The 14,856-nt window shown below is 41.2% G+C and overlaps 1 protein-coding gene across 2 annotated transcripts in view; it reads right to left on the bottom strand.

Moving 5' to 3' along the window:
• Positions 1 to 14,337, bottom strand: part of LOC139584742 (N-terminal EF-hand calcium-binding protein 2-like) — a 144,069-nt gene extending 129,732 nt beyond the window's left edge. Inside the window, exons 1-2 of one of the 2 annotated variants that reach the window (XM_071416914.1) lie at positions 13,959 to 14,337; positions 11,056 to 11,080 (exon numbers count right to left, since the gene is read on the bottom strand). In XM_071416914.1, the coding sequence (XP_071273015.1) occupies positions 11,056 to 11,080; positions 13,959 to 14,276 (343 nt within the window). In that variant the 5' untranslated portion in view covers positions 14,277 to 14,337. The remainder of the gene's footprint in view (positions 1 to 11,055; positions 11,081 to 13,958) is intronic. The other variant, XM_071416913.1, reaches the window with a different exon arrangement.
• Between the last annotated feature and the right edge of the window lie 519 nt (positions 14,338 to 14,856).

Raw genomic sequence — 14,856 nt, 5'->3', positions numbered from 1 at the left:
ACAAATGACTGAAATTACAGGCTAAGAATGTACAGAGAGATAGGTGTTATGTGTTCATCTCATCATATTTCTCCAATGCCAAATCAATGTTTCTTGTTTGCAACGAAACTGTCCCTGTTTGCAAATAATTTGGAATCTGAGCATGGCACTTTCAAAAGTTAGGCCTACCTTTCCACCCCAGACAGAGTACTGTAGGCCTACCGACGCAGAGCAATGTAAGCTTTAACCTCTGTCTACTCTTCTTCCATGGCTTAACCCTAAAAGCTGTCTGGGTTTAAACATCTTCTATTGGACAGAAAGTGAATAGCTTAATCAATTGATAGTGACAGAATTAGACAACTTCACAAGCACATTTTTTGTCTTCTCGGCTATAGTAGGTTGTAGCTCAGCCTCTGAATTTCAAAGAAACAAGTCACATCTTTCCAGGGTATTTTAAAGCTTGTTTCTAAGCATAAAGCATCGCGGACCAAAGCTCTGTTATTGATCACTCTATATAATCAGATCTGTTTTATTTTCTTCAAAATCTTAAGTTAACAAGAGGTAGGCCTGTGCTTTATGCCATTTGAATTTTGGTTTTAACTTAACAGCCCTTCGCTGACACGGAGGTCGGCAATTTAAAGAGTGCATGGTGGGTGGAGGAATTGACTGACACATCTATATATAGCTATTGCAGCCCATAGCCTAATTTTGTCTGTCAAACAGGTAGGCCTACCTCTTATTTCTTAACCATTTACTGCAATGGGCTAAATCAGGGTCACACATAGTGTTTCTTGGTAGTCTTAAACAAAGCTGCTTTGAAACCAAAGTATACACCTCACACACATGGTTATGAGCAAAAAACCCCAGAAAGAAATGTACCATGTCAGATATATAGTTGAAATGTATTACATTTTGAGTTTGCATCCCAATATTACACTTTATATACATCACAGAAGACTGAAATGTAACAAAACCGTTTGACATAGAAACACCAGATTTTCTGAAGTTAAAAAAATAATGTTTATTAATTATGAAATTATGAAAAATAGGAATAACATTCCACCCATGGGGCCACTAGTTATTTGACTACAGAAAAGGCCTACATAGGAAGAAATAGTCTCCAACAAAAAGCTCTCTTGTTGTTAGTAAAGTCTAATTAAACTGAAGACGGTTTAAATGAATTTTGCCTACTATCAGCACCATGAGCTGTCCATTTCAAATTGATTGTGCCGTGGCTGCTGCTTCAAGTTTCAGCACCACAATGTTGTCATGACTGGACTGCTCGGGTCAGGTTAAAGTGGACCACAATCCTACAGAGAGATCTCTCACACCCACCAGAGGGGAAGAGATCGAGAGGTATAGAGATGGGGGAGTTTTATGACACCTCACGTCCATTGTAAATTTGTCCTCTCACTATCTCATTTGTCCTCTCACTATGGAGAACCGGCCTCAGAACATTAACATGCAATAAATGGACTTTGGGACAATAGGTTTTGTCAGCCACAATGGTGGTAATGACGATAGATGGAATATGAAAATGAATGTCATTTTAATAGTTAAAGGACGACGTTATAACGAAAACATTGTAACTTTAAGAGTTTTCCTAGTATATGCTGGGTGTTTGCATATTGTACGATTTTGTGGAAAATGTCCAGATCAAAGAGAATGTTTTTGTAAAGACGAAATGTGAAGTTAGTTGTCTAAATTGGATCTGAGTAAAATCCAGACCTTGCCTCGTAACTTGGTACACCCAGAGAATTGCCCTAAAGGCGGAAATGCCCACTTCTGACCCGAGGGTATAAAACATGTGAGTTAAGAATTTACATTCAGACTAAGTGACCTGAGCTGCAGCCAAGGTCTGAGTAGTCAGCAACCCCAAAACACAACACGAGGTTTAAGACAAAGGAAGAGAGAGTTAACCCTGTAACCAGAGAAGTGTGTCATCCGTGAAGACAAAACTGTCCACGTAGAGACCACCATCAGAGACCTTCAACACGTAATTACATCATTATATTCTGACCCATAAGAGCGGCAGTTGAGTGCGAGGTTAGGGTTAAAATAAGCATAACTGACAAATGGACCCAAGTGTATTTTTCTCTCGTGCACTCTCTTTTTCTTTTTTTTTTGAAATCCCCATTTTGTGTTGGCCCACTAGGGAGCTGTTTTGTTGTATTAAGTTCTAATCAATAGCCTAGACTGTGTGTTTGTGTATGTGTATCTTATATTATCATTTTAGCTTGTTAGTAAATAAATAATCAACCCAATTGGTGTGGTACGGACTCATTGGTGGGACTCGGGTTTGTGCAGATTCCCGGATTATGCGACGTTCAGAATGAGACTGTAGAGGAAATTGATTAATTTGCGACTGTTGTAAAATTGATATTCTGATATTCTTTGAGTTAATTTGGGAAATAGAAACTCAATAAAGCTAAAACTTTCCCATGGTGCCCCACGTTAATGAGTTAATAATTACCTGATTCATTTAATCACGTAATTGTAAACCGTTAATCATTCGATGAGCAGCAGTCGTCACATTAATCAATACAATGTCACGACAATGTAAGTTACTCGAATCTGTCTTATTGTGAGTTCAATAATACATCATTGGCGAGAAACATATTGTTTTTAATGAAATAGATTACAGTAGTAGCAAGCTATCAAAGTTGACCTCCGGTCCACCTTCTCATCTTTGCGCTCTCCTTCTCAAACTGTCACGAACGTCGTAGTGAGGAGACCAAACCGCAGCGTGATGTGAATACATACTTTTAATGTAAGACGAATGAACACGAAGAACACTAAACAAACTAACAAAATGAACGTGAACGCTATAAACAATGAGTGCAGACATGCAACTTCACATAGACAATAACCCACAAACCAAACTGGAAAATGGCAACCTAAATAGGATCCCCAATCAGAGACAACGATAAACAGCTGCCTCTGATTGGGAACCAATCTAGGCCACCATAGACCTACATATGTCTAGACTAGACACACACACCTAGACATACAAAAAACCCTAGATAAGACAAAAACACACATACCACCCTCGTCACACCCTGACCAAAATAATAAAGAAAACAAAGAATACTAAGGTCAGGGCGTGACACAAACTGAACAGAACATAGGCTATAGGCTAGTCCACGTGCATTTTTTGGACTATTTTCGGAAGAAGCCTTTTAACTTAATGTTTTAATCCTATCCCAAAACCTTAACCCTTACCTTAACTATTCGGAATGAGTGCTTAAACTTAACTATTAACTATTAAATTAGAAATTAGATTTTTGTAGAGTAGCAGGAGCAACAAAAACACTTCCAAATTTGACGTTTGGAGCAACTTCAAAATGTGACATTTGGAGAACGTGGATGAACGTTTAATTTTGCAGTGAGACTGAGAGCTTGTTGGGACAGATGGTCTATTCTGTATCATTTGGATTCAGGTACTGTAATTGAGCACTTTTGGTTATTAAATACAGATGGCACAGTTTTGAGTGAGGATATCAGTAATTATGAGACTGCTGAAATACACAGCAAGGACTAGTGGTATAACTAAATGTATCTGTACTTAATAAAATAAGAAAATTGTAATGAGAGCAGCCAGCTCGGAGTTAATTAGACCTCCTATCCTATCCTTCCTGTACTTTCCTGCAGAGAACATGTACTGTACTAGCTAGCATGCCGTCCTGTAGGGAGTGACTAATGTACTTTTGTGTCGCTTCAGTAAAGCTTAACTTTTAAAAAACATTTTCAAAGTAATGCTGGCAGGAGGGCACTGTAGTTTCCCAAAACTGTCTTTATATATATATATATTAAAGCTGTGTTTCTTGTTGGCCTGGTCTGGTCTGGGGAATAGAATAGCCTATCTGAGGCTTAAAGTTAGTGAGCAGGTTCTATCATGCTGGTGTTGATGCTGAATAAACCATGAGCACCTTTCTCTTCCAGTCTCCTCTTGCTCCTCTCCCCAGCCCTCTCCTCTCCCCAGCCCTGTCCTCTCGCTGGCCTGGCTGCAGGTTAAAAAATAAATGAGCAAGGTTGGGGACAGGCTGACAAACTCTGGGGGGCAGTTAGAGGAACACATGTTTACAAGTGTTTGTGGCAGTAATGCTGCTCATTTAGGTCAACCACATTACCACGTCATTACCCTTTACCCTAGCCCAACACTAAAATCACTGCGTACGCATTTGTAGAGAATCTTGGATAAAGAAACATCCCTAAATGCCTGTTGTCTCCTTATCACCGTGAGTGACAATAATTACTTCAAGCTAAATGAGTCAGAAATCTATGGAGCATCAAAAACAATAATTAAACCCAAAAAGAAAGGAACAAGGGCACCAGGCATCAGACAGCCAGGCACTATCCTACCGGGAGGACACGTGTCTGACAGGTATTCACACAGGGATGATGAAAAAACACAAGGGAAAGTCACTTAGAGAGAGAGACAGAGAGAGAGTGTGTGTGTGTGTGTGTGTGTGTGTGTGTGTGTGTGTGTGTGTGTGTGTGTGTGTGTGTGTGTGTGTGTGTGTGTGTGTGTGTGTGTGTGTGTGTGTGTGTGTGTGTGTGTGTGTGTGTGTGTGTGTGTGTGTGTGTGTGTGTGTATATATATATCTTAATGTATTATACAGTATACAATATGGTAACTCTGAGAGAGAGACAAAAGTGAGAGAAACAGACAGAGTGAGTAAGGGAGCAAGAGAGAGGCAGATAGACATAGAGAGAAAGAGGAAAATGGATGAGGTGGAAATGCATGGGTGTGTGTGTGTACGTACACTGTCCTTTCCTGACATTGGCGACTGCCCTGGTTCAAATGATGTTCCAACTTTGAGTAGAATGTCAGAAATGCCAAGGCAGAGGCCCCTGAATAATAGATGATGCTGAACAGAGGACAGGACAGGGCGGAGAGGAGAGTAGCAGCAGCAGTTATATCTGTTCATGCCTCATCAGCTTCCAGCTGCCCTGTGAAGCTCCCAGGCCTCTGTCCTGACTCCTGTTCTGACTCCTGTCAAATCTGTGGCCAGGGAAAGTCAGGGAAAACCAGGGAAAGCCAGCGCTGTGATGGGGGCAAGAGGGATCAGCCTACCCTGCAGTGAGGTGACACGTCCGGAGCAGACTTCAAAGTCACCTCTATTAGCACGCTGTGCAGGTTCCATTACAGCTGGGATAGACGATAGACGACTTAGTCTATGGGCCCATTTCTATCAGTAGGCAGGAAATAGAACAACTGCCGTTATCTAAGCAACACGGTCAACACTCCTGAGAGCTCACCACAGGCATAAGACGCAAAATACTGGAATAAGAGGGGAACAAAAAGAGCATTATAGCATAGAAGGAAATGTTGGATTAGTGGGTCAGACTCATGTTTCCCTCTGTTGGGTTGTGAAAGGGACTTTCCCTGCAGTGTACCCACAGAGAGAAGGAGAAGAAAATAGGGCAAGCTGAAACCTTTATGCGAATCCTCCCAGCAAGGCTTCTCTCCCCTCACCAATGTATTTTCCTTCTCACTCTCTCTCTTCCCTTCCCTTCCCTTCACCCTGTTATAGTATGGTGCAAACATTCCACTCAAACTGAAACCTAAGGCAACACCAGGATTAAACCTCTCAGAAAGATAATTACTTCAACAATAAATCTAGTGACTCAAATCAAATTGTATATGAAACATGCGCCGAATAAAACAAGTGTAGAATTTACGCTAGTCACTTTAATAATGTTAACATACTGCTTTACTCATCTCATACAGTTGAAGTCAGAAGTTTACATACACTTAGGTTGGAGTGTCACGCCCTGACCTTAGTTCCTTTTTTATGTCTCTATTTTGGTTTGGTCAGGGCGTGAGTTGGGGTGGGCATTCTATGTTTTGTGTTCTATGTTTTCTATTTCTGTGTGTTTGGCCGGGTGTGGTTCTCAATCAGAGGCAGCTGTCTATCGTTGTCTCTGATTGAGAACCATACTTAGGTAGCCTTTTCCCACCTGTGTTTTGTGGGTAGTTGTTTTCTGTCTTTGTGTCTGTACCAGACAGGACTGTTTCGTTTCGTTCATTCTCTTTGTTATTTTGTTTAGTGTTCTGTTTTAATAAATTAACATGAACACTTACCACGCTGCGCTTTGGTCCGATGATTCCTCATCTTCAGACAACGAGCGTTACATGGAGTCATTAAAACTCGTTTTTCAACCATTCCACAAATTTCTTGTTAACAAACTATAGTTTTGGGAAGTCAGTTAGGACATCTACTTTGTGCATGACACAAGTAATTTTTCCAACAATTGTTTACAGACAGATTGTTTCACTTTTAATTCCCTGTATCACAATTCCAGTGGGTCAGAAGTTTACATACACAAACTTGACTGTGACTTTAAACAGCTTGGAAAATTCCAGAAAATTGTTACGGCTTTAGAAACTTCTGATAGGCTAATTGACATAATTTGAGTCAATTGGAGGTGTACCTGTGGATGTATTTCAAGGCCTACCTTCAAACTCAGTGCCTCTATGCTTGACATCATGGGAAAATCAAAAGAAATCATCCAAGACCTCAGAAAAAAAATTGGAGACCTCCACAAATCTGGTTCATCCTTGGGAGCAATTTCCAAACTCCTGAAGGTACCATGTTCATCTGTACAAACAATAGTACGCAAGTATAAACACCATGGGACCACGCAGCCGTCATATCGCTCAGGAAGGAGACGCGTTCTGTCTCCTAGAAATGAACATACATTGGTGCGAAAAGTGCAAATCAATCCCAGAACAACAGCAAAGGACCTTGTGAAGATGCTGGAGGAAACAGGTACAAAAGTATCTTTATCCACAGTAAAACGAGTCCTATATCGACATAACATGAAAGGTCGCACAGCAAGGAAGAAGCCACTGCTCCAAAACCGGCATAAAAAAGTCAGACTACGGTTTGTAACTGCACGTGGGGACAAAGCTCGTATTTTTTGGAGAAATGTCTGATGAAACAAAAATAGAACTGTTTGGCCATAATGACCATTGTTATGTTTGGAGGAAAAATGGGGAGGCTTGTAAGCCAAAGAACACCATCCCAACTGTGGTGTTGGTGTGACGGGTGTCACACCCTGGCCATAGAGGCTTTTATTCTCTATTTTGGTTAGGCCAGGGTGTGACTAGGGTGGGCATTCTAGTTTCTTTACTTCTATGTTTTGGCCGGGTATGGTTCTCAATCAGGGACAGCTGTCTATCGTTGTCTCTGATTGGGAATCATACTTAGGCAGCCTTTTTTACTTTGGTGTTTGTGGGTCTCTGTTAGTGGCACTATAGCCCTGTTAGGCTTCACGGTTGTTTCTTCGTTTCTTGTTTTGTTGGCGACATTTACAATAATAAAATAAAATATACGCTCACTACGCTGCACCTTGGTCTCCTTCCGACGACGGCCATTACAACGGGGGTGGCAGCATCATGTTGTGGGTGTGCTTTGCTGCAGGAGGGACTGGTGCACTTCACAAAATAGATGGCATCAGGAGAAGAAAAATTATGTGGATATATTGAAGCAACATCTCAAGACATCAGTCAGGAAGTTAAAGCTTGGTCGCAAATGGGTCTTCCAAATGGACAATGACCCCATGCATACTTCCAAAGTTGTGGCAAAATGGCTTAAGGACAACAAAGTCAAGGTATTGGAGTAGCCATCAGAAAGCCCTGACCTCAATCCTATAGAAAATTTGAAAAAGTGTGTGCGAACTGAAAAAGCGTGTGCGAGCAAGGGAGCCTACAAAACCTGACTCAGTTACACCAGCTCTGTCAGGAGGAATGGGCCAAAATTCACCCAACTTATTGTGGGAATCTTGTGGAAGGCTACCCGAAACGTTTGACCATAGTTAAACAATTTAAAGGCAATGCTACCAAATACTATTTGAGTGTATGTAAACTTCTGACCCACTGGGAATGTGATGAAAGAAATAAAAGCTGAAATAAATCTTTCTCTCTGCTATTATTCTGACATTTCACATTCTTAAAATAAAGTGGTGATCCTAACTGACCAAAGACAGGGAATTTTTACTATGATTAAATGTCAGGAATTGTGAAAAACTGAGTTTAAATGTATTTGGCTAAGGTGAATGTAAACCTCCGACTTCAACTGTATGTACAGTATATACTCTATTCTATTCTACTGTATTTTAGTCAATGCCACTCCGACATTGCTCGTCCTATATTTCTTAATTCCACTCTTTTACTTTTAGATTTGTGTGTATTGTTGTGAATTGTTAGATACTACTGCACTGTTGGAGCTAGGAACACAAGCATTTCACTACACGTGCAATAACATCTGCTCAATATATATGTGACCAATAAAAATGTGATTTTTACCGTGAAATGCTTATTTATGTGCCCTTTCCCATCAATGCAGTTAAAAAGTATGAAAATGAACAAATAGATAAAAAGAAAATAGTAACACAATAAAATAACACAATAAATAACAATATAAAGGCTACACACAGGTTATATACAAGGAGTACTTGTACTGAGTCAGTGTACTGGGGTACGAGGTAGTTGGGGTGATTGATTGAGGTAATATGTACATGTAGGCCTGGTTAGGTGATTGATTGAAGTACTGTACTATGCACATGTAGGTACAGTAAGGGGTGAAAAGCAGAAAGTCCGGGTAGCCATTTAAATAACTGTTCAGAAGTCTTATGGCTTTGGGGTAGAAGCTGTTCAGGAGCCTTTTGGTCCCAGACCTGGTGCTCCGGTAAAAGCTTGCCGTGCGGTAGCAGAGAAAACAGACTGTGACTTGGGTGGCCTTCCTCTGACACTGCCTGGTATAGAAGCCCTGAAGGGGAAGAGGCATTGTCGTGCCCTCTTTACAATCATGTTGGTGCGTTTGACCATGATAGGTCCTTAGTGATATGGATACAGGAACTTGAAACTCTCATCCGTCTCCACTACAGCCCTGTTGATGTGAATGGGGGCATGCTATGCCCTCCATTTTCTGTAGTCCACAATCAGCTCCTTTGTCTTGCTGACATTGAGGGAGAGGCTTTTTTGGCTTTCTTAGGCACGGGGACTATGGTGGTCTGCTTGAAACATATGGATATTACAGACTGGGTCAGGGAGAGGTTGAAAATGTCAGTGAAGAAACCTGCTAGCTGGTCAGTGCATGCTCTGAGAATGAGTCCTGGTAATCAGTCTGGCCCTACGGTCTTGTGAATGTTTACCTGTTTAAAGGTCTTACTCACAAAGGCTGAAATCTGCAAATATTTCCTCATTGTGCATCAATAAAATAACATTTCTGAAAACTTGTACCCTGAGCAGTCATGAAAATGGCATATTATACAATAGGCAGTTGATTACTCTCTGCAAGCCAGTTCCAAAAATGGAGTATGAGATCCACAACAACCAAGGCAAGGCAATCACTAATCAGGTATACATGCTTACACTCTCATACAAACTAGCGGTGCTCCAAAATGAAAAAATACTATAGTATACTATGGTATAAATACTATAGTATTCACTGTTGTGTTTTTGCAGACTTTAATGTAATATTCACTGTAGTGTTAAAGAAATGACTGTAGTAAATTGTACTATTTATAGATTACTATAGTATATGTATAATTTAAATTGCTTTAGTAATTACTGTAGTATTTTTGCGGACTGTATTATACTATAGTATTTACTGTAGTGGTTTTTTGCAGCTATTACTATAGTATATACTATAGCGTTTTGGCTTTATTATCTTTGACATAGCAGTGGGGGCTTTCTCCTTGAGGAAACCTACTGGACAAACTACTCAAAAAGCAAATTTTCCATAATCTGTAGGTAGGTAGGTAGGTAGGTACTACAGTTTACAACAGAATTCTACAGTAAGTACTGTAGTAGTCTATAGCAAACTGTAGTATTTTTTCATGTGTGCTGTAACATGTGTGCTGTACCTCCTTTAATGCTGGATGGGAACACCCCCCCCCCCCCCCCCACCTACCCCCCACCCCCTCCCTGAGCAGTTTCGGGAGTGGAGCATATCATGGCATTGGGAGTGGGAGAAAGAAGACAATTACATTTCCATTACCACACACTTGTCTATAATTACTGATACCTCTCTTTCGCTCAGGAAAGAGTTTCATTACAGGACGTCCGTATTTAAAGGGCTGTGATGCGTTCCTCTCTATGACGGTGGGCCCAGCAGCATAACACCACAGGATCAGAACCTCTAATCAGGGCCTGTTAGGCAGCGCTCACCTGGAGGCAGCAATGATAAAAGCTCCTGGGCCAAAGGAGCATGTTAGCTCAGCTATAAAACACACACTAATGATTACCCTTCTCACTGCTAATTGTGTTATCAACGCTAGGAGACATATAGGCTTATTTAGCAGGTGCCCTTTTGGAAGCGGGCAGAGAGGGAGAGGCGATAAACCTTGACCCTAGTCGATCCATACATGGATCCCATTGTGAAGACCAGAGCAGATCTTGGAGCGATGTTGGACCCCTGATCTTTTTCTCCCTTATCCCCTATCTATCTCCATCTCTTTCTCTCTCTCTTGCTACTCACTCTCTTCTCTCTCTCTCAGCCTCTCTATCCCTCCCGCACAGTGTGTTTAGCATCTCTCTTTCATTGAAACAGCCACAGAACATTTCCCAGGAGAGGAGGGTAAAAATACCACAAACTGAGCTTGTTCCATACATCAAATGACAAGGATTCTCTTTAACTAGGAGCTAATAACATATTTGTAGTGTATCTACTGTGTCTCTAAGAATCATACACACAGAATAGATAACTAAAAAATATAGCAGTGAAATTACCATTGCTATTCCACAAGGTAGTTAGAGATACAGTGCAACCACACAGATCAGAAAATAAAATGGCCATCTGGTTGGTATAAAAACGTATCCTTCTAAGTTGTCTCCTTGTTAGTTTTCTTCTATCCTGTCAAAGGCTCCAAGACACGACAGCAGGACAAACAAGTGCCAGAGGGAATGAGGGAATGAGGGAAGCTCTGGAACCGCACCACACTGTTCTAGCCTGGAAATTAAACAATGTACTAACAATCCACAAGACTGGCCAGAGTAGCTACCTCACTGAGAGGACACAGACAACATGATAACTAAATATGTTTAACAAACCAAAACACACTTACCATCCTTATCAGCTCTCCGGAAAATCTGTTAAGACAAAACATGAGCCCTACATTAGTGAAGGGACTAGTCACGTGAACAGTGTAAAAACATGAAAAAACATGACGCAAAAGGGCAATGAGAGACAGTAAATAAGCCTGCCTGAATAGCTAGGTAAAAGTAAGTGAAAACCCAGCGTAATCTTGTTTAAAAAGCCTAACCACATGATGCACTCGTGTGTAATGGCACGGTTAAGACTCTAATCCTGTCACGTTCTGACCTGTGTTTCTTTTTATGTCTTTGTGTTAGGTTGGTCAGGGCGTGAGTTGGGGTGGGTAGTCTATGTTCTGTTTTCTATGTTGTTGTATTTCTATGTCTGGTCTGATATGGTTCTCAATCAGAGGCAGCTGTCGATCGTTGTCTCTGATTGAGAATCATATTTAGGTAGCCTGAGAGAGGGAGGGAGTTTACAGAGGGCCTCATACAATAGAAAACAATACAGATGGGTTTGGTTTACAGTAAATGGAAGACAGTTCAGCAGAGCATTAGCCTAAACAAGTCATGTGAGAACACTACATGAGAATGAGAGCGGTGACTTGCCAACGCCACTCACTGTGGCACAGAGAGAAGGAACGGAGGTGTCATGGGGATGGATGGAGACTTGAATAGCATGCAAGGCAGAAGGAAGAATTAAGAAGCAGGTAATAATGAGAGGCTGAGAAACAAGAAGGAAGAAAATGTGTGAGAAAGAAAGAGGCACGGAATGGTGGGAACAGGTAGAGAGAGAGAGCGAGAGAGAGAGAGAGAAAAAGAAAGAGAGAAAAAATAGAGAGGAGGCAGCGTTTTTTCTGCATCTTTTTGCCTCATTACAAATGGATGGATCTATGCCTCTGCTGTGTGGAGGAGGGGTGTGGAGGAGAGAAGAGAGGAGAAAAACGAGGCTATAAAAATACAGTACAAAGAACAGCCACTGTGAAGTTTGTCTTCTAATTCTATGGGTTTTCAATACTTACACACCTTTAGACAATGGTCTTGGAATCCTATTTAATGGCAGATATGTAATTGCACACACCAAGCAATAGATAATATTATTGAATACTATATTTCCCCCGTAATCTCTCTCTCTCTGCCTCGCACCCACACACGCACTCACGCACACACACCCCCCCCCCCACACACACACACACACACACACACACACACACACACACACACACACACACACACACACACACACACACACACACACACACACACACACACCATATGTTTTACTATCCTTGTGGGGACCTACAATTTATTTCCATTCAAAATCCTATTTTTGTTAACCCCTAACCGTATCCCTGCACCTAACCCTTACCCTAACTTTAATCCTAACCTTTACCCTAACATTAACCCCTAACTTTAAACCCTAATTCTTATCCTAACCCTAACTGTAACCCTAACCTCTAAGCCTAAAATAGTCTGTCCTCGTGGGGACCTGTAAAATGTCCCTACAAGGGAGTATTTTTCTTGTTTTACTATCCTTGTGCGAACTTTGGGGGATTTCCGGTACCCACAAGGATACCCACAAGCCCCCCCCCCCCCCCCCCACACACACACACACTAGGATACTTCTACCCCTCTGGTCTTCATTTCAGAATTCTAATGAGTTTCCATGCACCACTTCTTCATCACCTAGCTTATCTGAGTCTGGGGCTAAAAGTGAACTAGTTTCTCTGACTCTCAGATTAGTTGTACCCCTAAATGCAATATGTAGATCCCTAGAAGAAGGAGCACCAGACACACATAATTATGAAGCAATGATGAATAATCCTATGGCAACACTTTGACCTACTAAATGAATACTGCTGAGACCAGCTTCAGCCGCCTACCCCTAGCGTAATTGCTGGATACTCAAAAAATATATAAATTATTCAAAGTAAGGTATACCTGTCAAAGATGCACTAGTGGTATAAAGACAAGATGTCTGGCTATCAGTCATATATTAATCTATAGCTCTGTATAAGATGATTTATTATGACAACATTTAACATTTAAAGGACTGTACTATATATGCATGCTATGGCATAAAATGACATCAGTAAGACTACAATGTAACAAACTGCACACATCTAGGAGCATTTACACCAATTGATACCAATTTAGAGCATGGATAATATTATATCTAGGATGTATAGTCTATGCGCACCACCCACATCCAATATGGGGTGCACTTAATTACAGGTAGACTCAGTGATATGTGGTAGATGCAGAAAGTAAACAGCATAATGGGTCAATTTCCGCAACAACTAAATTCACCGCTGTTTATGATTCCGAACCCACAGCATGAAGTGAACCCGTTGTGCGCAGATAATGTGTGTCAAAGTCTTGCATTTCACGCATCTCAATTGGCACATTCGACATTGCAGCCGCCTTTAAAGGCAAGGCGGACTGATCTACAAATCACCTTGCATCATAAATAACAACTCAATATTATTTGTAGATCAGTCAATCGGTCACTACTTACCCATGATACATAACGGTTTTGATGCTCTCGGACACGGCCAATATATGCGGTGCTGCTCGTGGCAAAGTAATTTCGTCTACCTTTTTAGGCCAACTCCATAAAAACTCTGAGTAGCCTATTTGATTTGGTTATGGTGCTTAGAATTCATCCACCGTTTAAGGACAACACGGATCATCTGATCTACAGATTACAGAAAAACTTTATTTTCAAGTGATATAAAGTGAATACGTGTATATTCCGAGAGGCTATGTAACGAATTGATGATGTGAACAGTATTGGCACAACATTGGGGATGATCTTTACGCGTAATTGTGCACTGAATTAAAATGGGACTTTCTTCCACCTCTGCCACCATACCAATGAATAATTTGCAGGTAAAATATCTGATAATCCTACAGGTAAGTAAGCGATACCTACATCCAATATTACAGAGATGCCTTTCCGTGGCTCTGGTGCGAAGAACTGCTCTTGGGCAACCGCTGCCTCCTCCTTCGCGTATTCCCGGGTAGAGATGCTTTTGTTGTCGCTCATCTTGGTGACTATCCAGCGGACGAGCCCGTCAATTCCACCGGGCTGGGCGCCGCTGTTTCCAGACTGTGCAGCCGTCGCTGACTCGCTTTCCTCGGCCACGAGTTTTGGTTGCTCTTTGCTGTCCTGAGCCCGGAGTTTCGGTTGTTCTTTTTGGAGCAGTTTGTGGACACCGTCCCTGCAGTAGCGCGCTGCTTGCTCACACATCCTTTTGCCGCGGAGCGTTCATGTTGAGCGTTATGGGGGCAATCCCTCCCTCTCCTCTTACATCATCATCGACCCTCCGAACGTCCCCGAAAACACACCTCTCTTCAACATTACTTTCAGAGGGTTGCGGACTGTCTATTGGTGCCTTGGCAATTTTCGTGGTTGCTACAACCTAGCCTATTGAAAGTTTACAACGTAGGCACACAAGTCGAGAGAAGAATTTGAGGTGACACTATTTACAGAGAGCAACGTGAAATACAGAAATACTCATCATAAAACTTTGATGAAAAATACATGTTGTACATATAATTAAAGATAAACATCTTGTGAATCCAGCCAACATGTCCGATTTTTAAAATGTTTTACAGTGAAAACACAACATATATTTATGTTAGCTCACCACAATATCCAAAAACACACCGCCATTTTTTCACAGAAAAGATAGCTTTCACAAAACCCACAAATAGAGATAAAATTCATCACTAACCTTTGAACAACTTCATCAGATGACAGTCATATGACATCATGTTATACAATACATTTATGTTTTGTTCGATTATGTGCATATTTATAGCCAGAA

The sequence above is a fragment of the Salvelinus alpinus genome, chromosome 9 (assembly GCF_045679555.1).
Source record: "Salvelinus alpinus chromosome 9, SLU_Salpinus.1, whole genome shotgun sequence".
NCBI classification, from domain to species: Eukaryota; Metazoa; Chordata; class Actinopteri; order Salmoniformes; family Salmonidae; genus Salvelinus; species Salvelinus alpinus.
The sequence above is the reverse complement of the archived record's forward strand: the minus strand, read 5'-3'. Positions and strand labels throughout refer to the sequence as shown.